General features: G+C 51.2%; 3 protein-coding genes across 5 annotated transcripts in view; 2 read left to right on the top strand and 1 right to left on the bottom strand.

Moving 5' to 3' along the window:
• The first annotated feature begins 1487 nt into the window (after positions 1-1487).
• Positions 1488-10322, top strand: LOC146237199 (pre-B-cell leukemia transcription factor 1-like). 3 transcript variants are annotated; one of them, XM_084685701.1, is made up of 9 exons: positions 1488-2281; positions 2406-2724; positions 4126-4199; positions 7689-7939; positions 8025-8215; positions 8392-8527; positions 8795-8951; positions 9189-9263; positions 9395-10322. In XM_084685701.1, exons 2-8 carry the CDS (start codon positions 2540-2542, stop codon positions 9230-9232), a joined length of 1038 nt encoding a protein of 345 aa, XP_084541827.1. In that variant the 5' UTR covers positions 1488-2281; positions 2406-2539; the 3' UTR covers positions 9233-9263; positions 9395-10322. The 3 variants fall into 3 exon arrangements, with proteins under 3 accessions (XP_084541827.1, XP_084541828.1, XP_084541826.1); XM_084685702.1 differs by having other exon boundaries at positions 2478-2724; XM_084685700.1 differs by having other exon boundaries at positions 1491-1641; positions 2071-2724.
• A 460-nt stretch (positions 10323-10782) lies between these two features.
• On the bottom strand, positions 10783-17814 carry LOC146237200 (retinol dehydrogenase 8-like). Its single transcript, XM_084685365.1, has 6 exons — positions 17709-17814; positions 15253-15414; positions 12190-12369; positions 11730-11823; positions 11407-11590; positions 10783-11010 (listed from the first exon to the last, which is right to left on the bottom strand). Exons 1-6 carry the CDS (start codon positions 17812-17814, stop codon positions 10783-10785), a joined length of 954 nt encoding a protein of 317 aa, XP_084541491.1.
• Positions 17815-20560: 2746 nt separating this feature from the next.
• Positions 20561-26304, top strand: part of col5a3b (collagen, type V, alpha 3b) — a 35022-nt gene continuing 29278 nt past the window's right edge. The window contains exons 1-4 of the mRNA XM_084685885.1: positions 20561-20576; positions 24593-24760; positions 24909-25122; positions 25200-25362. Of these exons, the coding sequence (XP_084542011.1) occupies positions 20561-20576; positions 24593-24760; positions 24909-25122; positions 25200-25362 (561 nt within the window). The remainder of the gene's footprint in view (positions 20577-24592; positions 24761-24908; positions 25123-25199; positions 25363-26304) is intronic.

Genomic DNA, 26304 nt, shown 5'->3' on the forward strand with positions numbered 1-26304 from the left:
ATGAACCGAAGAAAAACACGGCTTACGCAATTGGGATGCACGACAGAGGGAGAGAGACGGGGGGGGAGAGAGAGTTTCCTAACGAAAAATGATCTCTCTCTCTGGGACCCCCCAGGCAGAAGAGAGGAGAGGAGGGGGACTCCCCAGGCAGTGGGGTGGTGAGAGGCAGACCCTAACCGTAACCTATTTACATGGAAATGAGGCGAGGAGGGGAGGAGACTTTAGGGAAAAGAGGAATGAGGTACACACACACACTCCTGGAGAGAATTTCAGGGGTGCTCGGGTCCCGGTTGGCATGGCAACATGCAGAGCAGAACACTAGCGGTGTCAATGGGGGGGGGGGGGGGGTAGTCAATGCTCTAATTTGATTGGCTGATTGGCAAATTAATGAGAACCAACCAGAGGTGACCTACTGGGACCTGGGACAGTGTGTTTGTGTTGATATGTATGGATGTGTGTTGATCTAACAGTGTGTGTAATGTGTGTGTGTGTGTGTGTTGGAGTGAGTGAATCTGTGTGTGTCTGGGAATGCCGGTCAGACAGCTGGACTGGTGATTGGCAGCTTGGTTTCCATGGCAAGGGGGGGAGGGGGAAGTAAAACTCGGGGACATTAACCCGCCCCCTTTCAGGGTGATTGACGGCTGGAGCTGGCGAGAGAGGGGGAGGGGAGAGAGAGGAGATGGGGAGAGGAGGGGGGTGTGAAAGAGGAGGACACACACCACACAGTCCTGGCTTACAGTGGCTGTATGGGTTACTGTTTTTATTGCAACACAGAAAGATAAGGTCTGTCTTACACACACAAAATCTGTATGTTTGTGTATTTTGTGTACATGATTCTCACACATACACACACTCACTCATTTACTCACTAACACACACACATGCACACACTTTTTGAATGTTTAACAAACCCTTTCAAGCTGTAGAAATGGTCTGTGCTCATTAGCATTATGCATAGAAACCATGGGGTCAAAGATGAAAGCTCTCTGTGATTGGTGCATGGTGAACATGCTAATGATATGCTAATGAAAAGGAACATACTCTGCCACCAAGTCATGAATGTACACATGCACTCACACACACTCACACACTCAAACAATACTCAACCTGTGTGAAGTGTGTGTATGTGTTTCAGGGCTGGCCCAACCCAATAAACAAACGAAACATTTGTTTAGGCCCCGCGATTGGTTCGGGCCACCCCCAAAAAAACATGTGTAAAACATCTAAAGGACCCAATATACTTTTTTGTTTACGGCCCCAAAACTTTAGGGCCGGCCCTGATGTGTGTTCAGCAGAGTTCATAGTGGCTCGAGGCCTACATTCTGTGTCTGACGACGAGACATCAGCGTATCAACAACACGGTTTCCATGGTTCCGGGAAGCTCGCCCCTCTGCGGTCCGGTGCGTAACTGCAGCTTCCCCCGGGACACGGTGACGTAGCGCCGTGGAGGAGGCCCGCGGAGGGGGGGGGGGGGGGGCGTTCGCGAGACTGCCGTGTTGGACGTTGAATGTGTAAGCGCAGGGAGACGCGGGCTTGGCGAGGGACACGCAGAGAGAGCGAAGAAAGAAAGAGACGAACGGAAAAGAGGAAAATAAACCTTTCACGCGGGTCGAGAAGGAATCCAGGCGGAGCCGTGCCCAGGCAAGGGAGTTTATTCATTTTATCTTTTTATTCCTTCTCGTATTTGACTTTTTTCCCTACCGCCCAAGCAGCCCAGTATCTCCCGGAGACCGAGGACGGGAACAGCTCGGTATCTGTCACGTTGGGCTTTATTGGTCGACCACCGCTAACCAGCCCCAGTTCTTATTGTTCACAACACCGGGATATGGTTCGGTTTCGGGCTGGCTGTAAAACCGTGTCTTTCACCGAGACACAGTGTGGATATAGGCCGGAGCGTCCCCCGGTCCACCGGAGAGGAGTTAAGATCGTACCGAGCTGGTCGAATTGTTGCCATTTTCCTTCCCTCGCAGGCACCGTCCCCGCTCGCGCGCCCTCCCCCCACATTTAGCTGACCGTTTCTCTACCTCTCTTTCTCTCCGCTCTACCTCTCTTTCTCGTTTTTCTTTCTAGGCTTTTTTCTTTCTTCTTAACGCTCGGTCTTAACCGGAGGACAACCCCGGACCGCACACGCCTCTATTTCGGATTACAAAAGACCAGTGCACATCTGTACAACGGTGGGTTTTTATGCCAAAGAAGACGGACGGTGTTTTAGTGTTGTTGCAGCGGACGCCCCGACGGTTCACGAACTGGTCTTCACTTTGACAAGTAAATTGTTAACACGGTAAGACCTCGCGCCTGTCGGGCAGGAAGAGCGATGCGTTGGCAGCGGTTGTAGCGACCACATTGCTGCCCGTTAGGTCACATTATCCCGGTGGCGGTTACTTTGAAGCACTTGGTTTGTTCAGGTCCAGATAAAGGCCACCAGCTACTGGCTTTGTGAAGGATTCTCCCCTCCTCCTCCTCACCCTCCACACCAGGGAACCAGACACTTTCCTCCCCCTAGTTTGGTCGCAAAAACGGCGAGATTTTTCTCCCGGGCATGGAGGAGCAGGCCCGCCTGATGTCGGGTCTCGCCGGACTGTCGGGGATGCAGGGGGACATGGTGGAACACGAGGCCGCCCGGAAGCAGCACTCCCTCGGCCAGCCGGGCCAGCAGGACATCGGGGACATCCTTCAGCAGATCATGGCAATCACGGACGAGAGTCTGGACGAAGCCCAGGCCAGGTGACCCGGGCACGGGGAGGGTGTGTGTGTATAGAGTGAGTGTATGTAAAGAGTGTGGTATTAGACGCTGGTGTGGGGTTCATTTTCAGGTGTAGAACAGAACCACGTTTAGTCTGAAACACACACACAGTCACACAAACACGGCCTGCGCGCTCGGTCCCAAGGTAGCATGCAGGCACATTATAGCCCTGCTCGTTAATTCCGCGTGCTGTAATTAATAGTTATATGGTTAGAGGGACGAGGCTCGCAGAGGGGCGCCGGTTTGTTTACTATTGGGCTGCCATGTTTGTGTTTACCCGTACTTCAACGGCGCGAGGTGACGGGCACACACACATATACACACGTCGACCTAACATCGGGGCTAAAACTTTCCATATATTTCTTACAGTAATATTCAGACCGTCAACGCTCCTCTCTCTCCCTCTCTTTTTCTCTCTTACTCTCTGTATAAACACTCCCAACTTTCACGAGCACAGCCCGACGGACTAATTAACCAAAACGAGTTTGCGGAGCCACGTGAGATTGATCGGTCATCACGTCATTAACGGAGAATAACGACAAAGGACCGAAGAAAGAGCGGGGGGAGGGGCTGCTGTAGAAATGGAGATGGCCATTTGGGGGTCGGGGCTGTGTGCGCGTGCGAGGGGGTTGGGGCGGGAACCTGCTTATCTGCCTCCGGGTGAGAGAATCTCGGATCGAATATCACACCGTTTGACCCCCTGGCGGTCTGTAAATAGCTCCCCGAAATAATGACCCTGACACACACACACACACACACACCAAAGCGCTAAGACGCCACAACATTACCATTGTGTTTAAGCTGTTTGTGCTGGACGCAGGAACAACGTTGAACTAGCAGCTCTATGGTGACATAAGAAGTGCAACTGTTAAACTACTACTAAAGAATATTATAAGTATGTTTACATTTATACTTTATAAGGGAGAAGGGGTATATAAATAGATGATAGATGAATAAATGGTTTGATAGATAGACACGCTAAATAGTGGATGGACAGGTAAATAAAGAGAGGGAGAAAAAGATCCACAGATTTCTCTTACTGACAAACATACATGTACCATGTAACTCCATCCCAGTGGGGTTGCCAGGTTTGTCAGGGTATTTTGGTTTGTCAGGGTGTTAGGGTTGCCAGGTTCAAGGTTGCCAGGTTTGTAAGGGTGTGTTGGTTGCCTGGTTCAGGTAAATGGGGTAGTTATGTGCTCAAACCTGCTTAACCTGCAGTCTTTAACAGGTCTAGCCACTAACACTGACTGTATGTTTGTGAGAGTGCGTGTGGTGAGTGTGTAAGAGTTTTTGTGGTGTGTGTAAGTGATGGTGTGGGTTTAACTCACTTAGAGCTATATCAGTTTGACTAACTTTGTTGTCCCCCCCTCCCCTAACAGGAAGCATGCGTTGAACTGTCACAGGATGAAGCCAGCCCTCTTCAGTGTTCTGTGTGAGATCAAAGAAAAGACAGGTGAGTGCACCAATCAGCACACTGCTAAGAGACCGCCATCTCCCCCTCCATCTCCCCCTCCATCTCCCCCTCCATCTCCCCCGCCATCTCCCCCTCCATCTCCCCCTCCATCTCCCCCTCCATCTCCCCCTCCATCTCCCCCTCCATTTCCCCCTCCATCTCTCCCTCCATTTCCCCCTCCATCTCTCCCTCCATTTCCCCCTCCATCTCTCCCTCCATCCCCCCCTCTATCTCTCTCCCATCTCTTCCTCCCTCCATCTCTCCCTCCATCTCCCCCTCTATCTCTCTCTCTCCCATCTCTTCCTCCCTCTCTCTCTCCCTCCATCTCTCTCCCCTCCATTTCTCTCTCCCTCCCTCTCTTCCTCCCTCTCCCTCATTTCTCCTTTTATAATGATAGAAGGTATAATTGTATGTTTCTTCGGTTTAGACCTGTCAATCACCCTGTCATTCGCACCCTATTGGCCATGAGGGTGAAAGTGGCGGGGATTATGGTTGCCTAGGTAACAGCAGTGGTATTTACCCGATGTCTTTCATAGTGGAGAATCCCTTCCACCCCGTCTCTTTCCCTCTCCCTCCTCTCTGTTTATGTTCTTGTGTTTGTGTGTCTTGTGGTTGGTTGTGTATAGGAGGGGAGGGCCTCTAGTGCCTGTATGTAGCTTGCTGTGTGTGTGTGTGAGAGTGTGTATTTAGCTTGCTATATGTGTGTGTTGCGCATGGTGAAGGATTAGCAAGCAAACTGACCTGTTTTCCCTGTAAACAGTATCAGCACCAGTATCACCAGTAGCACCAGTATCAGCACCAGTACCACCAGTATCAGCACTAGTATCAGCACCAGTATCAGCACCGGTACCACCAGTATCAGCACCAGTACCACCAGTATCAGCACCAGTACCACTAGTATCAGCACCAGTACCACCAGTATCAGCACCAGTACCACTAGTATCAGCACCAGTATCAGCACCAGTACCACCAGTATCAGCACCAGTACCATTAGTATCAGCACCAGTAGCACCAGTATCAGCACCAGTACCACCAGTATCAGCACCAGTAGCACTAGTATCAGCACCAGTAGCACCCAGGGCCTGTCATGTGGACAGGGTCTCCCCACTGCCCTCTCACTGGCTGGGGTGCTGTGGCCACCCGCTGTCCCTGCTGCGGCCTAGCGCTGCTGGAAACATGGTGACTGATATACTAAGGTGTTAGAGTGTGTGTGTGTGTGTGTGTAGGGTTTCAGTAGCATAGGAGGCTGCTCTGTAAGCCAGACTAATTATGGATTAATTAAAACTAATGGGACCTGGCTCCTCCAGATTCCCTCCCTCCCTCACTCCCTCACTCCCTCACTCCCTCACTCCCTCACTCCCTCACTCCCTCACTCCCTCACTCCCTCACTCCCTCACTCCCTCACTCCCTCACTCCCTCACTCCCTCACTCCCTCACTCCCTCACTCCCTCCCTCCCTCACTCCCTCACTCCCTCACTCCCTCACTCCCTCACTCCCTCACTCCCTCCCTCCCTCACTCCCTCACTCCCTCACTCCCTCACTCCCTCACTCCCTCACTCACTCTCACTCTCACACTCACACTCACTCACTCTCCCTTCCCTCTCTGTGTCTTTTTCCGTCTCTCGTCTCTCTCTTCTCCCCCTGCTCTCCCTCTCTTTCTCTCTGTGAGTCAGATTGAGTACTCAATTTAATCTGGTTAATCTGTCACAATGAGGTGTCTGGTTCTGGTTCTGGTCCAGGTCCAGAGTAGTCTGGTCTAACCTGGTATTTTTTTAAAGTATGGAACCATAGCAGACCAAATGTGGTAGACCAGTGAAATCATGTCATAATTATTTGTATTTTGTAAATAAAGAAATTGAGCTGGAGTCAGAACTGTATTTGGATTGCCAGGTTGGGTCGGGAGTCAGAGCTGTATTTGGGTTGCCAGGTTCTTGACTCTGGACTAGAATATTTTGTTTGGCAGTAGTAGTTGAGGCTGGGAATTGTGTAAATATTGGTGTGTCCTTGTGTGTGCGTGTGTGTCTGTGTGTGTTTATGAACGGGTAAGGGGCTGCAGCAGGCGGTAATTGCCACCTAATTTACATAACTGTTCAAATTAATGACCTCTCAAATGAGCTTTCATTTTTCACTGGCTGCTTAGGAGCTGCCATAATTAACCACTGTGTGCAAGTTAGTGTGTGTGAGATTGTTAGTGTGTGTATGAGAGAGAGTGTGTGTGTGGGAGAGTGTATGTGTGTATGAGAGTGTGGGTGGGAGAGTGTGTGTCTTATGAAAGTGTGTGTGTGTGTATGAGAGTGTGTGTGGGAGTGTGTGTGTGTATGTGTTGCTTTTTGGCAGGAGATGCCAGGAAAAGTAGGAACTGCTACCATAGCAACACAGACACACACGTGTTACCTCTCTCTCTCTATTCTCCTGCCTCTCTCCCCCCCTCTCTCTCTTCCTCTCTCCCCCCCCTCTCTCTTCCTCTCTCTCCCCTCTCTCTCTTCCTCTCTCCCCCCCCCCTCTCTCTTCCTCTCTCCCCCCCTCTCTCTCCTCTCTCTCCCCCCCTCTCTATAAATTAAGTAAACACACATTTCTTAAACTTGATCTTCTTATAACCATTAGACTCAAACACACTGCAGAAATCTGTAGGTCATTTTCTTATGTGATTGTGTGTTGTATTCTCAGAATCCCATACAACCAACACCCCCCCCCCCCTCACCACCACGCACACTTAAGGTCTGGGTCTGGTCCTGGTCTTGTTTGGTCCTGGGACTGGCCTGGTCCTGGGTCTGGTCCTGGTCTGCCTGGGTCTGGTCTTGGTCTGGTCTGCCTGGGTCTGGTCTTGGTCTTGGTCTTGGTCTTGGTCTTGGTCTTGGTCTTGGTCTGGTCTGGTCCTAGGTCTGGTCCTGGTCCTGGTCTGGTCTGGTCTGGTCTGGTCCTGGTCTGGGTCTGGGAGAGCTGGTCCTGGTCTGGGTCTGGGAGAGCTGGTCCTGGTCTGGTCTGGTCCTGGTCTGGGTCTGGCAGAGCTGGTCCTGGTCTGGGTCTGGGAGAGCTGGTCCAGGTCTGGTTCTGGGAGAGCTGGTCCTGGTCTGGGTCTGGGAGAGCTGGTCCTGGTCTGGGTCTGGTCCTGGTCTGGGTCTGGGAGAGCTGGTCTGGGTCTGGGAAGGTTGGTCCTAGGTCTGGTCCTGGTCTGGGTCTGGGAGAGCTGGTCCTGGTCTGGGTCTGGTCCTGGTCTGGGTCTGGGAGAGCTGGTCCTGGTCTGGGTCTGGTCCTGGTCTGGGTCTGGGAGAGCTGGTCCTGGTCTGGGTCTGGTCCTGGTCTGGGTCTGGGAGAGCTGGTCCTGGTCTGGGTCTGGGAGAGCTGGTCCTGGGAGAGCTGGTCCTGTGTGGAAGTTCTGTCTGCTGGGGTTGGGTGCCTTCTGCTGGACACAGGTGGAACTGCTAACTCAACTACACTGTCCTACAGTATCTAACCTTGACTCACATCTCTCCCCTCCCCCTCCACCAGTCCTCAGTATCCGTGGGATACAGGAGGAGGACCCACCAGACCCTCAGATCATGCGGCTGGACAACATGCTCCTGGCAGAGGGCGTGTCCGGGCCGGAGAAGGGCGGGGCTTCAGCAGCAGCAGCGGCGGCGGCAGCGGCAGCAGGAGGAGGGGGGTCGCCTAGCGACGGAAGCATCGAGCACTCCGACTACAGAGCTAAGCTGGCCCAGATCAGACAGATCTACCACTCTGAGCTCGAGAAATATGAGCAGGTACACACACATACACACACACTCATATACACACACAGGCCTGCAGTGAGTTCACCAACCATGTGATGTGTTACTGTGTGTGCAGGCTTGCAGTGAGTTCACCAACCATGTGATGAACTTGCTGAGGGAGCAGAGCCGGACGCGTCCCATCTCCCCCAAGGAGATCGAGCGCATGGTGGGCATCATCCACCGCAAGTTCTCCTCCATCCAGATGCAGCTGAAGCAGAGCACCTGCGAGGCCGTCATGATCCTGAGGTCTCGCTTCCTCGACGCCAGGTAGGTGTGTGTGTGGAGTGGGGGGGCGGGGGTGTGTGGAGTGTGTGTGTGTGTGTGTGTGTGTGAAGGGGGGGTTGTATGTACATATATATAACGTTTTACTATTTGGTGCTGAACTAACTGAGAACATCTGTGTGTGTATATCTGGTGTGTGTGTGATGTGTGCGTGTGCGTAGAAGGAAACGTCGTAACTTCAACAAGCAGGCCACAGAGGTCCTGAATGAGTACTTCTACTCCCACCTGTCTAACCCCTACCCCAGTGAGGAAGCCAAGGAGGAGCTAGCCAAGAAGTGCAGCATCACCGTCTCCCAGGTAACCTGCCTCACTGTCTCCCTGGTAACCTACATGATCTGGGGGGATCAAATCACTCCGGCCTTGACATCATAGACACCTGGAGGTCTGGGGCCATCCATGGTTACCAAGGATACATGGTTTCCTAGGAGATTATGTAACCTAGGAGTTGATGTAACCTAGGAGACTGGGTAACCTAAGAAACGTAGTAACTTAGGAGACAATGTAACTTAGGAGACGTGATAACCTAGGAGATGTGGTAACCTAGGAGACGTGGTTTGCCCACAGGTGTCTAACTGGTTTGGGAACAAGAGGATCCGCTACAAGAAGAACATTGGGAAGTTCCAGGAGGAGGCCAACCTGTACGCTGTGAAGACAGCTGTAGACGCCGCGTCCGCCTCCTCACTGCACAGCCAGGACAACTCCCCTGCCACGCCCAGCTCAGGTACACACTCCAGACACACACACAGGGGTGCTGGTTGACAGTTTACATTCAAAACAACCTCACCCACACTTCCACCCACTCGTTCACAGGTAGAACACCGTCACACACACAACCAAACCCTCTCCCCCCTTCCACCTGTCTTCCTCTCCTTTCCTGTGATCTTCAGAGTATGTTGAATGAATTGTATCCCCTTTGTTGACCTCTGTCTGGTGTGTGTGTGTGTGTGTGTGTGTGTAGGTGGATACCCAGCCCAGTGCTATACTCCAGAGGGGAGACTATAGAGACCTTCCAGGCCATGACCACTGGCTCCAGGTTAGTAACCATGACAACACAGTCGCCAGGCCTGTAGCCATGACAACCCCATCTCCAGATGTTCCTAAGGCAGTCTCCTGTGTATAGTGTGTCCTTGTATCCATGGTAACCCTATCTTGCTCTGTCTCCAGGTGAACAGTGGTTGGCTGGACGATACTGACCCCGCCCCCTCACCCCCCCTCCCCCAGGGGCACCTGACAGTGTTCTTTCTAACACCTGAGGAACACGCACACATATACACTCACACACACACATACCATACACACACACATATGCATATACATACCATACAAACACACACACACGTACATATATACCATACACACACCATATACACATCGTTTTCACACAACACATTCTCAAACACACACACACATATACACACAACAAACATGCACACACACACATATATAAACACACACGTATAGGAGCACACAAACACACACCTCAACTGTAGGAACTTATTTTTACACACAAACACCTGTGACACACACCGTTATACCTTAGACAAAAAGACACACACTCATCAGTACTTAAAACACACACACACACTACTGAACATAACTGACACGCACACACTTCTCTTCAATCTTCCTATACCTCAAGCTGAGCCTCCCTCCCTTTTCCTTCCTTCCTTCCTTCCTTCCTTCCTTCCTTCCTTCCTTCCTTCCTTCCTTCCTTCCTTCCTTCCTTCCACCCTCCCTCTCCCCTCTCTTCCTCCCCAGTCCCCCACTAACCCTCCCCCCCACCACCTCTTCTCCTCACCCATTATTATTATTATCATTATCTTTCTTTGTTTGGTTTTATAATCCCTTTGTTCTTCCTCTGTGGGTTTAAAGATGTTAGCTGAGAGCTCATGTTACACTAACACCATAGAAGAAGAAAACCACCATCACCCGAGCCACTGGGGTCTTCCATGCATGTGCTAGATGTGTAGACTTGATTGTATTTGAACTTTTCAGTTTTTGGGACTTTGTAAGAAAAGGTTGTTACAGAGGAAAATGTATAACTGCAGAAAATAACCAAAAAGGAATAAAACCCATTGTATGTCAGTTATAACCCTGAGTCCTGATTCAGACGTGTGTGTGTGTGTGTGGGCAGGCGGGATGTGTGTGTAAGTACAACACCCTTTGGGACAAAAACAGAAACAGTGATAAAGCTATTGACTTTAATCTAGAAATAGATTTATTGAATGTCCATGATTGGTTAAGTGTCTTTGCATCATTCATCATCCTTCTCCAGGTGTGTGTCAGAGTGTGTCAGTGTGTGTCAGTGTGTGTATACGTGTATCAGTGTGTGTGTGTATCAGTGTGTGTGTCAGTGTGTGTATACGTGTATCAGTGTGTGTCAGTGTGTGTATACGTGTATCAGTGTGTGTCAGTGTGTGTATACGTGTATCAGTGTGTGTCAGTGTGTGTATACGTGTATCAGTGTGTGTATACGTGTATCAGTGTGTGTCAGTGTGTGTATACGTGTATCAGTGTGTGTGTGTGTCAGTGTGTGTGTGTGTCAGTGTGTGTCAGTGTGGGGCCACAGCCCGGCCCCTCAGACAGCCACAGGTGAGGTACTGCATGGCCTTCATGCTGATGTGCATGAGGGGACCCAGGTTGAAGAGCATGTGGTAGAAGGCCTTGACTGACAGACCCCCTGTCTCGTCTGCGTACTTCAGGGCCACGATGGGAGTGTACAGGGGGTTGGTCATGTTCCTGAAGCGGGGACTGTCCGACTCTATCACCTTCTGGGTCACCTGCAGGTCAGGAACACTCAGGTAAACAAGCAGAAACATACTGATGGCTGGCTGGTTGTGACTGGCTGGCTGGTTGTGACTGGCTGGTTGTGATTGGTTGTGACTGGCTGGCTGGTTGTGACTGGCTGGTTGTGACTGGCTGGTTGTGACTGACTGGTTGTGACTGGCTGGCTGGTTGTGACTGACTGGTTGTGGCTGGCTGGTTGTGACTGGCTGGCTGGTTGTGACTGGCTGGTTGTGACTGACTGGCTGGTTGTGACCTGCTGGTTGTGATTGGCTGGCTGGTTGTGACTGACTGGCTGGTTGTGACTGGCTGGTTGGTTGTGACTGGCTGGTTGTGACTGACTGGTTGTGACTGGCTGGCTGGTTGTGACTGGCTGGCTGGTTGTGACCTACCCTGGCGATGTCATCGGGGTTCTGCCCCAGGGTCTGGAAGATGTCGAGGGAGGAGGGCAGGTACACGTTCTTGAAGTAGTTGACTGTGTCTGCATCTGCTCCTGGAAACTCCTTCTGACGAACATCCTCAATCATCTTAGCCTCAAACTCTGTATGCACTGGGCCTGGTTCGATCATGGACATGCTGGAGGGGGGGGGGGGGGGGAACCAGAGATAAGGAAATGAGAACAAGACTTGAGGGACTTGAGAAGCCTGAGGCAGTGGACAGGGGCATGCTGGTAAGTGTAGGAGCAGTGCATTGTGGAAGTTGTAGTTGTACTTACGTGACGTTGAACTTGAGCAGCTGCACAGCCAAACTCTCACAGAAGCCCTCAATTGCAAACTTAGACGCTGCATACACGTCGTTAAACACCACCCCTGCACACAAATGAGACTGGTCTCGTCCTATCCTCTTCTCTACCCCTTCCCTCCTGCTCCCTTCTCTCCTCCCTCACCTCCCTCCTCCTCCCTTCTCTCCTCCCTCCTCCTCCCTCACCTCCCTCCTCCTCCCTTCTCTCCTCCCTCCTCCCTCACCTCCCTCCTCCTCCCTTCTCTCCTCCCTCCTCCTCCCTCACCTCCCTCCTCCTCCCTTCTCTCCTCCCTCACCTCCCTCCTCCTCCCTCACCTCCCTCCTCCTCCCTCACCTCCCTCCTCCTCCCTTCTCTCCTCCCTCCTCCTCCCTCACCTCCCTCCTCCTCCCTTCTCTCCTCCGTCCTCCTCCCTCACCTCCCTCCTCCTCCCTACCTTGTAGGCCCATCACGCTGCTGATCACGATGATGTGGCCTCCTCTCCTCTTCTTCATGTCTGGCATCACCTCCTTGATCATCCTGATCACACCGAACACATTGGTCTCAAACACCTGTTTCATCTCCTGCATGGGGATGCTCTCCAGAGGCCCCACCAGACCGATCCCCGCGTTGTTGACTGAGGTGAAGGGGAGAGGTAAGGGAGAGACGTGAGGGAGAGAGGTGAGGGGGAGAGGTGAGGGAGAGAGGTGAGGGGGAGAGGTGAGGGGGAGGGGTGAGGGGGAGAGGTGAGGGGGAGAGGTGAGGGAGAGGGGTGAGGGGGAGGGGTGAGGGGGAGGGGTGAGGGGGAGAGGTGAGGGGGAGAGGTGAGGGGGAGGGGTGAGGGGGAGGGGTGAGGGGGAGGGGTGAGGAGGAGAGGTGAGGGGGAGAGGTGAGGGGGAGGGGTGAGGGGGAGGGGTGAGGGGGAGAGGTGAGGGGGAGGGAGCATTAGCACAGCCCACTTGTGTTTCTGATGTTTTACAGTGTTGACCAGCAGGTGGCAGCACAACAACACAGAGCATCATGTCTCATTTCTGGAATCTGTGTGTGTAGAATAAGAACAATAATGTTGAACATTTTTATTAGCAGACCACGGAGATACGGTGTGTAAGTGTCTGTATGGTGTGTGTGTGTGTGTGAGTGTGTGTGTGTGTGAGAGTGAGTATGCATGGTGTGTGTGTCTTACTGAGCATGTCTACATGGCGGTCCTTGATGCTGTTGATACAGTCTGTGTGTGTGGTGTGTGTGTGAGTGTGTGTATGGTGTGTGTGTGTGTGTGTGTGTATGGTGTGTGTGTGTGTGTGTGTGTCAAATCTATCTACACCCTGAAAACAGCAGATGGGCTCAGAGTCCTAACAGACCAGAGCAGTGTACTGGAGAGATGGGCTGAACATTTTAAGACACTGCTGAATCAGGACTCTGAAGCAGATCACACCATCCTGGATCAACTGCCTGAACTTCCACTGATTGACAACCTTAAGCAGCCCCCGACCTTCCTGGAGGTTCTGTCAGCCGTCCGCTCCCTGAAGAACAACACGTCTCCGGGCATCAACAATATCCCTGCATAACTGCTGTAACAGGGTGGTTACCTCTGTACAAGAGCGCTGCATCAACACATCATTAAAGTATGGGCTGATGAAAACATCCCACAGCAATGGAGAGATGCCAAACTTGTCACCATCTACAAGAACAAAGGTGACAAGACCATATGTGGCAACCACAGGGGTATATCACTCCCTGCTGTTGCTGGTAAGGTCCTGGCCAAGGTGTTGCTGCAGAGGCTACTCAACAACATCACAGAGTCACTGCTCCCAGAATCACAGTGTGGCTTCAGAAAGAACAGGAGTACAGTCGACATGGTCTTTACAGCCAGGCAACTTCAGGAAAAGTGCAGGGAGCAACATCAAGACCTGTTTATGGCTTTTGTCGACCTCTCCAAAGCCTTCGACACTGTGCAGAGAGACCTACTGTGGGACATCTTGCTATGGTTTGGATGCCCTAGCAAGTTTGTCAACATCCTCCGTCAGTTTCATGATGGTATGAATGCTAGGGTGACAGCCAGGAGACAGCCAGGAGACAGGACAGGCAGGAGACAGGAGACAGGAGACAGGACAGCCAGGAGACAGGACTGCCAGGAGACAGGACAGGGAGGAGACAGGACAGCCAGGAGACAGGAGACAGGACAGGCAGGAGACAGGACAGGCAGGAGACAGGACAGGTAGGAGACAGGAGACAGGACAGCCAGGAGACAGGACAGGCAGGAGACAGGACAGGCAGGAGACAGGACAGCCAGGAGACAGGAGACAGGACAGCCAGGAGACAGGACAGCCAGGAGACAGGACAGCCAGGAGACAGGACAGCCAGGAGACAGGACAGACAGGAGACAGGACAGCCAGGAGACAGGAGACAGGACAGCCAGGAGACAGGACAGCCAGGAGACAGGAGACAGGACAGGCAGGAGACAGGACAGGCAGGAGACAGGACAGGTAGGAGACAGGAGACAGGACAGCCAGGAGACAGGACAGGCAGGAGACAGGACAGGCAGGAGACAGGACAGCCAGGAGACAGGAGACAGGACAGCCAGGAGACAGGACAGCCAGGAGACAGGACAGCCAGGAGACAGGACAGCCAGGAGACAGGACAGACAGGAGACAGGACAGCCAGGAGACAGGAGACAGGACAGCCAGGAGACAGGACAGCCCGGAGACAGGACAGGCAGGAGACAGGACAGGCAGGAGACAGGACAGCCAGGAGACAGGAGACAGGACAGCCAGGAGACAGGACAGCCAGGAGACAGGACAGCCAGGAGACAGGACAGACAGGAGACAGGACAGCCAGGAGACAGGAGACAGGACAGCCAGGAGACAGGACAGCCCGGAGACAGGACAGGCAGGAGACAGGACAGGCAGGAGACAGGACAGCCAGGAGACAGGAGACAGGACAGCCAGGAGACAGGACAGCCCGGAGACAGGACAGGCAGGAGACAGGACAGGCAGGAGACAGGACAGCCAGGAGACAGGACAGCCAGGAGACAGGAGACAGGACAGCCCGGAGACAGGACAGGCAGGAGACAGGACAGGCAGGAGACAGGACAGCCAGGAGACAGGAGACAGGACAGCCAGGAGACAGGACAGCCAGGAGACAGGACAGCCAGGAGACAGGAGACAGGACAGCCAGGAGACAGGACAGCCAGGAGACAGGACAGCCAGGAGACAGGACAGACAGGAGACAGGACAGCCAGGAGACAGGAGACAGGACAGCCAGGAGACAGGACAGCCAGGAGACAGGACAGCCAGGAGACAGGACAGGCAGGAAAGAAGGCATAAAAGAAACCCAACCAAGGTTGCCAGTACCACCACTATTACATACACATGTCCCACCTGTGACAAGACCTGTGGATCCAGGATAGGACTATACAGTCACCAGCGAATTCACCGTTGAAGTCAGAAGTGGACGTCATCATCGGCCTCGATGGACTACAAGCAAGCAAGTGTATGGTGTGTGAATGGTGTGTGTGACTTACTGAGCACGTCTACATGGCGGTCCTTGATGCTGTTGATACAGTCTGTGACTGACTGGTCCGTGCAGACGTCCAGCGTGGCCAGGGTCAGCGTGCGTCCGTACGCCTCCCCCGCTGCCTCCACCAGCTTCTCCTTACGCTTCAGGTCACGCATGGTCGCTATGACTACGGGGGGGGGGGGGGTCATTATGAGTTCACAGTCCACAAACTATACTTTCTCTCCCCTCCTCCTTCCTCCCAATGACCATGTCTGAGGTCAACCCCAGTTCACTGCTACAGAAAGAGAGGAGAGAGGGAGAGAGAGGAAGGGAGGGAGGGAAAGTTACGGTCAAGGTGTCATAATAGTCTGTTGAGGAGTGGTTACACCTTTTCTCTCTCATCCCCGCCTCCCCCTAACCCTAACCCCCTCAGAGAAAAGAAGTTACAGGTTGCTGCATGTCCCCTGGAATGCTTGTACTGTAGGTTTGGTGCAGGTGTGTCTAGTACCTATGTGAGGGGCTCTATCTCTCTGTGTGTCGTGAGTGTGGGGCTCTATCTCTCTGTGTGTCGTGAGTGTGGGGCTCTATCTCTCTGTGTGTACCTATGTGAGGGGCTCTATCTCTCTGTGTGTACCTATGTGTGGGGCTCTATCTCTCTGTGTGTACCTATGTGTGGGGCTCTATCTCTCTGTGTGTACCTATGTGAGGGGCTCTATCTCTCTGTGTGTCGTGAGTGTGTGGGGCTCTATCTCTCTGTGTGTCGTGAGTGTGGGGCTCTATCTCTCTGTGTGTACCTATGTGTGGGGCTCTATCTCTCTGTGTGTACCTATGTGAGGGGCTCTATCTCTCTGTGTGTACCTATGTGAGGGGCTCTATCTCTCTGTGTGTCGTGAGTGTGTGGGGCTCTATCTCTCTGTGTGTCGTGAGTGTGGGGCTCTATCTCTCTGTGTGTACCTATGTGTGGGGCTCTATCTCTCTGTGTGTACCTATGTGTGGGGCTCTATCTCTCTGTGTGTACCTATGTGAGGGGCTCTATCTCTCTGTGTGTCGTGAGTGTGTGGGGCTCTATCTCTCTGTGTGTCGTGAGTGTGTGGGGCTCTATCTCTCTGTGTGTACCTATGTGAGGGGCTCTATCTCTCTGTGTGTCGTGAGTGTGGGGCTCTATCTCTCTGTGTGTACCTATGTGAGGGGCTCTATCTCTCTGTGTGTCGTGAGTGTGGGGCTCTATCTCTCTGTGTGTACCTATGTGAGGGGCTCTATCTCTCTGTGTGTCGTGAGTGTGGGGCTCTATCTCTCTGTGTGTACCTATGTGAGGGGCTCTATCTCTCTGTGTGTCGTGAGTGTGTGGGGCTCTATCTCTCTGTGTGTACCTATGTGAGGGGCTCTATCTCTCTGTGTGTCGTGAGTGTGTGGGGCTCTATCTCTCTGTGTGTACCTATGTGAGGGGCTCTATCTCTCTGTGTGTCGTGAGTGTGAGGGGCTCTATCTCTCTGTGTGTACCTATGTGAGGGGCTCTATCTCTCTGTGTGTCGTGAGTGTGTGCAGTGACTGCACTCTGCGTTGTACATGTTGTAATCGTTCAAGAACAATGAGGAGAGAAAGAGGAGCGATAGAGAGAAGACAAAGCGAGAGGTTGGAGGGGGGACAGAGGGAGGGTGAGAGTATGATGGAGAGGTAAAGGGTGAGAGTGAGAGTATGATGGAGAGGTAAAGGGTGAGAGTGAGAGTATGATGGAGAGGTAAAGGGTGAGAGTGAGAGTATGATGGTTAAACTCAAAAACACAGTCACTTCTCCTCCACTCTTCTCCTCCACTCCCACTCTCTTCCTCCTTTTTGTTGCTCCTCCCTCTCTCAGTCTAAAATAGCTCCTCCAGACCAGGATCAGAGCATCTTAGCATCAGATTAGTGTTAGCAAACCCAGGTCTCCAGAAATAACCCCCCTCCTGCCTGGCTCCCTGCCCAGAGACACAGCCCCCATAGCTGGGGGAACACTGTCCAGACACAGCCCCTGGCTGTGATGGGCCTGGCAGCAAGAAGGACGCTTGCATTGGACTGGTGAGGATTAAGTAGAGATCAGAGACATAACCAGCTATGTGTGTGTGTTTACATTCCCAGCTGCTCACAATGTCACAGACACACACTCAAAAACCACACACACATACAGTCTCTCTCACACACATATTATTCACTATACAACCTGACACCATAGGATACTGTACAGTGTACAGTATCTACAGCAGTGTTTCTCACCCTGGCCCTCAAGGACCCCCTGTCCTGCAAGATGTTTCCAACACCTGATTCTATTGAATGGGTCATTATGAAGCTCAGCAGAAGCCTGATAACGAACATTCATTAGAATCAGGTGTGTTGAAGCAGGGAAACATCTAGAACATGCAGGACAGGGGATCCTTGAGGACAATCTGAATGTCTCATCAGATTCTCTCAATTCCGGTCACTCTCCATCCACCTCTCTCTCTCTCACCGTGATACCGTTGCTTCTCATCCTTGGCCAACATCACGGCCATCCGCAACCCGATACCGGAGGAGCAGCCCGTAATTAGTACCACTTTCTGTCCCGCGTTCGCCATCCCTCAACTGTATCGGTAAGGAAAGGCTGCTGTCCGGTGGGGTTGGGGGTTCTGGATACGAGTCCTGGAGAATGAGGCGAGCTGTGAGTTACGAGCCACAATAAGCGGATAACACACACACACGCACGTCCAGTGACTACATGAGGGAGCGGGGGGGTCACATGGACAACACCAGCGCGGTGATTATCTAACTGGCAGATTGCCGGTTGGTCGCCTCGTTCTTAACCCTTGTTGTCTTTCATAATTACTGGATTCGCTTGCATAACGGAACATGCATAGTTTGTGCATAGTTTTACGTTCCGCTACTTGGTGTCCAGACAGAAGGTTTGTTTGGTCTTGCTTCTGAGTCTCGCCGTTATCTCGTAAACATAACGAAAGCCTCAACGACAAACTGAGATGAAACTAATTTCCTCATCGATCTCACAGCGTGCATTTCCTATCTGTTCCGCTCTGGCGCCATCTAGCGGCAGATATATTTTCTAGTTTGCGAAAAACGTAGATGCCATCAAAGATTACAATGATAAAAACTTGGTTGACCAACTATGCTTAATGGACTATACGTCTAACACACACATTCACTTCTGCTGTAACACCTTCGTAAGGGAGTGGGTTTAGAGATACATCTGGAATCCACCCAAGACGGGAGGGAAGGAGAGTGTGAGTGTGTGTGTGTGTGTGTGTGTGTGTGTGCGTGTGTGTGTGTGTGTGTGTGTGTGTGTGTGTGTGTGTGCGTGTGTGTGTGTGTGTGTGTGTGTGTGCGTGCGTGTGTGTGTGTGTGTGTGTGTGTGTGTGCGTGTGTGTGTGTTCACACCTGATAACCTGCTGGAAGTTTTCACATGTGTTTTGTCTTATGATGAGGTAGTCTCACATCCAAAGGAGGGGAGAACACACAGAGAGAGAGAGAGAGAGAGAGAGAGAGAGAGAGAGAGAGAGAGAGAGAGAGAGAGAGAGAGAGAGAGAGAGGAGGGGGGAGGGGGGGAGGGGGGAGAGAGACATAGGAGGGGAGGAGAGAGAAAGAGAGAGAGAGAGAGAGAGAGAGAGAGAGAGAGAGAGAGAGAGAGAGAGAGAAAGAGAGAGGAAGGGGAGAGAGAGAAAGAGAGGAGGGGGGGAGAGAGGAAGGGGGAGAGAGAGAGAGAGAGAGAAAGAGAGAGGAGGGGGAGAGAGACATAGGAGAGGGAGAGAGAGAGAGGAGGGGGAGAGAGACATAGGAGAGGGAGAGAGAGAGAGAGAGAAGGATGTGTTACTACTTTTAATAAGAAGTTTCTTCAGCAGATAATTTTCTCGAAAGAAAGAGAGGGAATTTGAACCTGTAACCTCTCAATCTGCAGGCAGATGTCTATCACTGAGCTGTACCAAACTACACGTGTGCATGTGTGTGTTTGTGTGAGTGTGTGTTGGATCGTAAAGAGTGTCTGTGGGTGTGTTAGAGTATGTGTTACCTGCTGCCTACCAAGATTCCAGCCTGTGGCTGTTTCCACTGGAGCACAAGGTGCTCAACACCTGAGTGTGTGTGTGTGTGTGTGTGTGTGTGTGTGAGGGAGACAGGGAGACAGGGAGACAGAGCAAGGCTGGGCAGAGACCGGAATCTGCAGCAGCATATTTCTATTAGTCGGGCAGCTCCGTTCTGTCCTAGCATGCCAGGGTCTCCAGAGTGTGTGTGTGTGTGTGTGTGTGTGTGTGACCAGAGAGAGAGAGAGAGAGAGAGAGAGAGAGAGAGAGAGAGAGAGAGAGAGAGAGAGAGAGAGAGAGAGAGAGAGAGAGAGAGAGAGAGAGAGAGAGAGAGAGAGAGAGAGAGAGAGAGAGAGAGAGAGAGAGAGAGAGAGAGAGAGAGAGAGAGAGAGAGAGACCTGGTATCATCTGAAACCATAGTTTTGTTTTTGTTGCTCATTATTTATGAGCTGTATATCTGTGGGCACGAGACAATCGTTTCTGTAACCGCAACAACTCTGCCGCGAGGCTAACTCCATGAGGGAGGGTTCACCGGGAAAAGAGGGGGGGAGGAGAGAAGGAGGTAGCAGAGAGGGGGAGAGAAGGAGGGAGGAGAGAGGGAAAGAGAAAGTTGACGGGTGCTGGCAGACATAATGTGAGTGAGGGTTTCTGGCAACGAAAACTGAGTTTTATTTTCCCTTTCATCCGTCCATCACAGATCAACCGGACGACCGGACGTGGGAAGCACTGGCCGTGAGAGTCGGAAGCCCCGCGTGCAGCCGCCGTTGAACCCCGCTGTTGCAGTTACCAAGTGGAGCGCAAGGACACCCGGGACTAACCGTGGACAGACAGTTAAAAAAAAATTGGGTGAAAGATGCACCGACCGGCGCGGGACAATTGGATATCTCCGTTTGTGCTTCTCGTCACTGCCGTTCTGCATACCACGCGCGCAGCACAATCAGGTAAATCGAGATATCCGAATAAACATGCCTAAGGAGTAGAAATAGCTGTGCAGGAGAGTTACTGTAACTGTCACCTTCCTCCCGGAACAATATCTACCCCTCCATGTTTCTGTGTAAACCTACCCCTCCGTGTTTCTGTCTGCACTCTCTTTCAGTCCCTATCTCTCCCCCGTCTTCCTCTCTCTTCTCCCCCACCCCTCGCTCCCCATCTCTCCACCCCCTCTCTCCACCCCCTCTATCCATCTCTCCCCCCCTCTGGTTCTCTCCGTGCTGGTCCTTCGTGCTGGTTCGGGCTTGCCTCTGAAAGCCAGGTCGGTCTGTCTCTGTCTCGTTAGCGCACGAGGCGACCCGTTACCATGGCGCTGTTTATCGGTATTTAACCAATCACTCAATATAGACTCAAAATGAAACACCAGGCCATGGGCATCTAGGTGTGTGTGTGCAGGGGCGCTGCCACGAATTTTGGGCCCCATGAAAAGGAAATATATATGTATATTTTTTTGATCATTTCTATTCGTTTTTCTATTTTTTGGGGCACCTGTCAGTCAGGGGCCCTTAGAATCGTCCTAGCTTTTCCCCCCTATAAGGCGCCCCTGTGTGTGTGTGTGTGTGTGTGTGTGTGTGTGTGTGTGTGTGTGTGTGTGTGTGTGTGTGTGTAGCAGAGGTGGCACCACAGGTCCAAAAGCGGGGGCAAAATCTGGGACATATTGGCGTTTTTGGTAATCATCTGCACTGACTCGTTTTAATACAATCTATGCTCGATGGCGTTAGCAGTAAGGAGTTGTTGAGAGGGGGGGTCGATGCTCTGCTTCTGGGGCTGGGTTGGCTGTAGCTAGGAGACCACTCTGACTGACAGGTGCATCACGTGTTGCAGTCAGCTTTTGAAGTAGTGCGTTATAGTCAACTGAATAAACGGGCTGAAATTTAGCGAAGTAATTTATCCTTTATTTTTTATAGTAGATACATTAAATGTGCTCAATACTCTGCTGAGTGGAAAGTATTGGGGCAAATGCATGCTCACCACATGTGTGCCAGCGGCTCTGGTGTGTGTGTGTGTGTCTGGGCATGTCTGTACCTCCAGGCTTTACAGGAAATGCAGGCCCCTCAGTTTTCAGCTCTGATTGGCTGACTGGTCCAGTGTCCCTGGTTGGCTGATTGTGCTCTCAGGGTGTGCCTTCTTTAAGCCTCATCTGCTGACCCCTGACCCTGACCTAGTAATGAGAGACTTCTGCAGCTCTACAGGTCAGAGGTTACAGTCATCGCTGCTCAGAGGCACGTGTGTGTGTATGTGTGAATAAGTGTGTGTGAGTATTTATGTATGTGTGTGTGTGTCTTTGTGTGCGTGTAGTCAGAGTTGATGTGGTGGACAGGTGATGCCATAATTACAAGGTTTACAAACATCACAGCTGGATAGACCCATGCCAGGCTTTCTGTGTGTGTTTGAGAGAGAGGAAGTAGAGAGAGAGAGGATGGATGTATAGTAGGTAGGTAAAGACAGAGTAGGGAGGTAGAGAGAAAGAGAGAGAGAGAGAGGGAGGGAGGTAGAGAGAGAGAGAGGGAGGTAGAGAGAGAGAGAGATAGAGAGAGAGAGGGGAGGGAGGTAGAGAGAGAGAGAGGGAGATAGAGAGAAAGAGATAGAGAGAGAGGGGAGGGAGGTAGAGAGAGAGAGGGAGATAGAGAGAAAGAGGGAGGTAGAGAGATAGAAAGAGAGAGAGAGACGAGGGAGGTAGAGAGAGAGGGAGGTAGAGAGAGAAGGTAGAGAGAAAGGAGGGAGGGGAGAGAGATAGAGGAGAGAGAGAGAGATAGAGGAGAGAGAGAGAGATAGAGGAGAGAGAGAGAGAGAGGAGGGAGGTAAAGAGAGAGGAAGGTGGTAGAGAGAGAGAGCGAGAGAGAGGGAGGTAGGTAGGTAGAGAGAGAGAGGAGGGAGGTAGAGTGTAACATCAGGTAATAACAGCTTCCAGATCAGAAGCAGCTTTTCTGTGTGCGCGTGCGTGTGACAGAGAACAAGAGAGAGAGAGTGTGTCTGTATGTGTGTCAATGTGAGTGAGTGTGTATGGTATGTGTGTGCGTGTGATTAGACTGTCATTATTTCCTGGTCAGGGTGAAGAATGCAACAAGGTCCTAATGTCTTAGATCTCTTTCATACACCCCCCAATACACTGCTCTCTCTCTCTCTCTCTCTCTCTCTCTCTCTCTCTCTCTCTCTCTCTCTCTCTCTGTCTCTCTCTCTCCCTCTCTCTCAAACACACACATACACACACATACACACACATCTGGATTCCAGAAGAGACTCCTGCTTCAATAATATGAACTATGTGTGTGTGTTTGAGTGTTTCTGAGTGTCTGCACAGGAGTGTGTGTGAGTGTGTGAAGGTATATGTGTAAATGGGTGTGCTTATGCCTTCGGCGAGCACGACCATTGTTCTCCTGACCTCTCTCTCCTTGACATACCTTGACCTTAACCTCCCACATATATATATTTATTTTTATTGTTTATTTTCGCACCGCTAAGGATCAGTCAATATTTGGACTACATAGACAACGCCTGTGTCAAAATATTCGTCTTGGCCTCTATTGCAGTGCTTGTATTTTAATTTACGTTCCGTTGAACGGTTTAGGAGGTTACAACGTTTTTGTGGCAAAAAGTGCCTTTAGTCGACGAAGGGTACTCAGTGCTAGCTACGTCACCAAGTCAGCACACGTTAGCAACGACGTATAGATACAATGTGAACAGATGTGCTGTTGCACAGCCAGTATCATGCTGTGGAGTACTACCAGCCAGTAGCGGACTGGCCATCTAGAGAATCGGGAGAGTTCCTGATGGGCCGAAGCACTTTTGGGCCGGAGGGCCGCCGGCCCATAATTTTTACTACTAATAAAAATGTTGGAAGAAGATTGAGCGACACGGTTGGCCGGCCCCCCTTTCCCCCAGGCCGGTTGGTCTATTCCAAATGAACGTCTATGCAGCTTAGTGCCGCTTACACACAACAGTGACACTGACAGATCGAAAGTTAGCTATAGAGACAATATAAAGATGGAAAACCAGGTTAAGAAACGTGAACGTAATTACCTTCACTAGACAATGTTTTACCAATTGGACAAACGGCTATGTTTGTTTGTTTTACATCAAGCTCCAAAAACTATTTTTCGCTCAAATCAGCCAAAAGAATTCGCTCGCGCACTACGCGCGCTCGCATTAAGCGTGGAAGTCCCAAAGCATTTGCCTGGTCCTAACCAGACCCTCGTACATTTCATTTGTACACAGGGTCTGGGATCGCTCCATTAACAAACGTTAACTTCCTTGAAGGCGGGTCCTCTGTTGAAGTTTTAAACTATTGGATCCGCCCAGAGCCACTCTGATCTGCCATAATCAATCGCTAGCGTTCGCCTTAGCCAACTCCTTCACCACTACTGTAACGGAGCTAGCTGCCGTAGCTGGAAAATCAAACTTTTCCCGAACCCCGTGGGGAGGAGGGCCACAACATCATGGCCACCAACAAAACTCAGCAAGGAATGTTCTTGCTCCGGCTTTAGCCTACGGATATTCGGCAGCGTTGCCACAACCGCAGAATAGTTTTGCTCGCCATTACTGAACTACTCAAACTAGTGCACGACATTAACGTCATCGTTCTCAGCCACTCCCTCTGTTTGCTGATTGGACCTACAAAAATATTGTTTCTGGAAACCGACTTCAGAGCCGAGCTCCCAGACCTAGTCCAAATTGAGCGGAAGTACGTAGGAGGGCAGAGCCAGGCTACAGCTAGCTTGCTCGTGGCAAGCTTTTTCTGAATTTGCCATTTTCCCCTAAATTAATACTATATCCTAACCCTTTATACAAAGCCACTGCAGTTTATAACATTCTGCTCTGTTGACTGTCACAGCTTATAGGCTGACAGTTTGTGTGTGCATGTGAACTGTGTGAGACATGTGTGTGTGTGTGTGTGTGTGTGTGTTCAAAGCTCCAGGTTATAACCAGAGCTGGAACCCAACTGATTAGGACCATGTGAAAGGACTGCCTGACAAATACACACACTGTGTGTGTCTGTTGGTTGGCATTGTGTCCATGTCTGTGTGTAAGAGAGAAAGATAAATAAAAAGTGAGATTCAGAGAGAGATAAAGAGATAGCTACTAAGAGAGAGAAACAGAGAGGTGCAGCTGGATAGAATGTTTCATGAAGTGACTTAATTGTGTAGATTTTATAGGCCGACATACCATGGACCTTACGTACCTCTCACACTGTTAAAACGTCTGTGTGTGTGAGTGTGTGTGTGTATGAGCGTGAGTGTGTAGGTGTGTGTGTGTGTGTGTGTGATTGCATGACAGCATACTAACACAACTTATCATGACTCATTTCTGTTTGCTGACCCCGCCCCTCCCTTGTTGTCAGCCAATGCGGTGGATGTGCTGAGGGTGCTGGCTCTATCAGAAGATATGGAGGGCGTATCACTGGAGGCAGGGCTCTGCACCAGTAGGCAGGGCCAGGAGGAGACCGACCTATCACTGAAGATCAGCAGGAAGATTCAATTGAGCGTGCCCACAAAACAGCTGTTCCCAGGTAGAACAGAGAACACATCTAACACAGAATATAGAACATATCTAACATAAAGATCAGAGAACACATCTATGTTTATATGACTATATGTTTCTAGCCATGTCTCCCTGTGTGTGTGTTTCTATAATACTATATCTGTAACCCTGTCCAGCCTCGGGCTTCCCAGAGGACTTCTCGGTGGTGATGACGGTCCGGGCAGCGCGGGGCTCCCAGGTGTTCCTGCTGTCTCTGTATGACCCCCGAGGCTCCCAGCAGCTGGGGCTGGAGCTGGGACGCTCCCCTGTCTTTCTGTACGAGGACCAGCAGGGCCAACCCCCCCCACACCTCTACCCCACCTTCAGGAAGGTGCAGCTGGCGGACGGCAAGTAAGTGTACACACACACACACACACACAGGGAGATGTTTCAACCATGTATACCTACGTATGTGTGTGTGTGTCCAGGTGGCACAGGGTTGCCTACAGTGTGGAGGGCCAATCAGTGACTTTGTTCCTGGACTGTGAGAAGGTTGTGACCCTTGACCTCCAGAGAGGCCCCGCCCCCCAGGTGAGCACGGAGGGCGTGACCGTGTTCGGGACACGCCTCCTGGACGAAGACGTATTCGAGGTGGGTTACACCTGTCACACCTGTCACACCTGTTTTGTCTGTCTGTAGGTGTGTGTGTGTGTGAGTGTTACTGTGTGTGTTACTGTGTGTGTGTGGTCAAGGTACTATCACTACCACCATCACTATCACATTATGGTATTGTAGTGGGCGTACCTACAAACAGGATGAGTACAGTGCAGTGGTTCGAGCACTTAACTGCAGATCAAGAGGTTGAAGACTTTAACCCACCCCTGCTAGATCAAGAGGTTGAAGACTTTAACCCACCCCTGCTAGTGGCTTTGGGAGGCAACATCTTCTAAATGATGTCATCGCCGAAGGCTTGAGCACAACCAATGACATCATTTAGAAGATGTTGTTTTGTTCTCTCTCATATATTCTTTATTTATTATTATTATTGATTTCCCCACCCCTAAGGATCCCTCAATATTTGGACTACATAGACAACATCGGTGTCAAAAGGTTCTTCTTGTTAGTGATTGCGTTGCTTGTATTTTATTTACGTTCCGTTGTACGGTTTAGGAGTGTCTTGTGTGCACAAGGGAACTCAGTGCTAGCATCACACGTTAGCAACGACGCAAAGATACAACGTTCTAGTAAGACAGACAACGATATCAGCGAGCCCTCAGCATTAGTATCATAGCTAAAAGTCTAGGAAAGTTGAGGCAACTTGGTTCCCCTTCGTTCTTTTGGTGAGCAGTCTCATGAGCCCTACTTACCCGGCGTCATGGAGCCGACCAGCTAAATACTTATTTAGCACTAGCGTTGCTACCTACATATACCTACAGCTGAAAGCTGTGCTCCGTTTTGCTCCTAGATTCACACCTAGCCCGGTAAATTATAGAGCTAGCTAACTACTACACTTCTGCTGTGTTGGAATCACAGAAGCGAACCAGTCGAAGGGTCGTACAAAAATACAGGAGCACACCCCACAATTTCCACAGA

The sequence above is a fragment of the Hypomesus nipponensis genome, chromosome 21 (assembly GCF_054491055.1).
Source record: "Hypomesus nipponensis isolate SF chromosome 21, ASM5449105v1, whole genome shotgun sequence".
Taxonomy (NCBI): Eukaryota; Metazoa; Chordata; class Actinopteri; order Osmeriformes; family Osmeridae; genus Hypomesus; species Hypomesus nipponensis.

Bases quoted from the DNA above. Each gene is read 5' to 3' on its own strand.
- LOC146237199 (XM_084685701.1), top strand. From the start codon at position 2,540: ATGGAGGAGCAGGCCCGCCTGATGTCGGGTCTCGCCGGACTGTCGGGG. The intron at 2,725-4,125 runs GTGACCCGGGCA...CTCCCCTAACAG, and splicing joins CTGGACGAAGCCCAGGCCAG to GAAGCATGCGTTGAACTGTC. The intron at 7,940-8,024 runs GTACACACACAT...CTGTGTGTGCAG, and splicing joins AGCTCGAGAAATATGAGCAG to GCTTGCAGTGAGTTCACCAA.
- LOC146237200 (XM_084685365.1), bottom strand. From the start codon at position 17,814: ATGGCGAACGCGGGACAGAAAGTGGTACTAATTACGGGCTGCTCCTCC. The intron at 11,591-11,729 runs GTAAGTACAACT...CCCCCCCTCCAG, and splicing joins CTGCTCAAGTTCAACGTCAC to CATGTCCATGATCGAACCAG. The intron at 11,011-11,406 runs GTAGGTCACAAC...CCTGACCTGCAG, and splicing joins ACCCCGATGACATCGCCAGG to GTGACCCAGAAGGTGATAGA.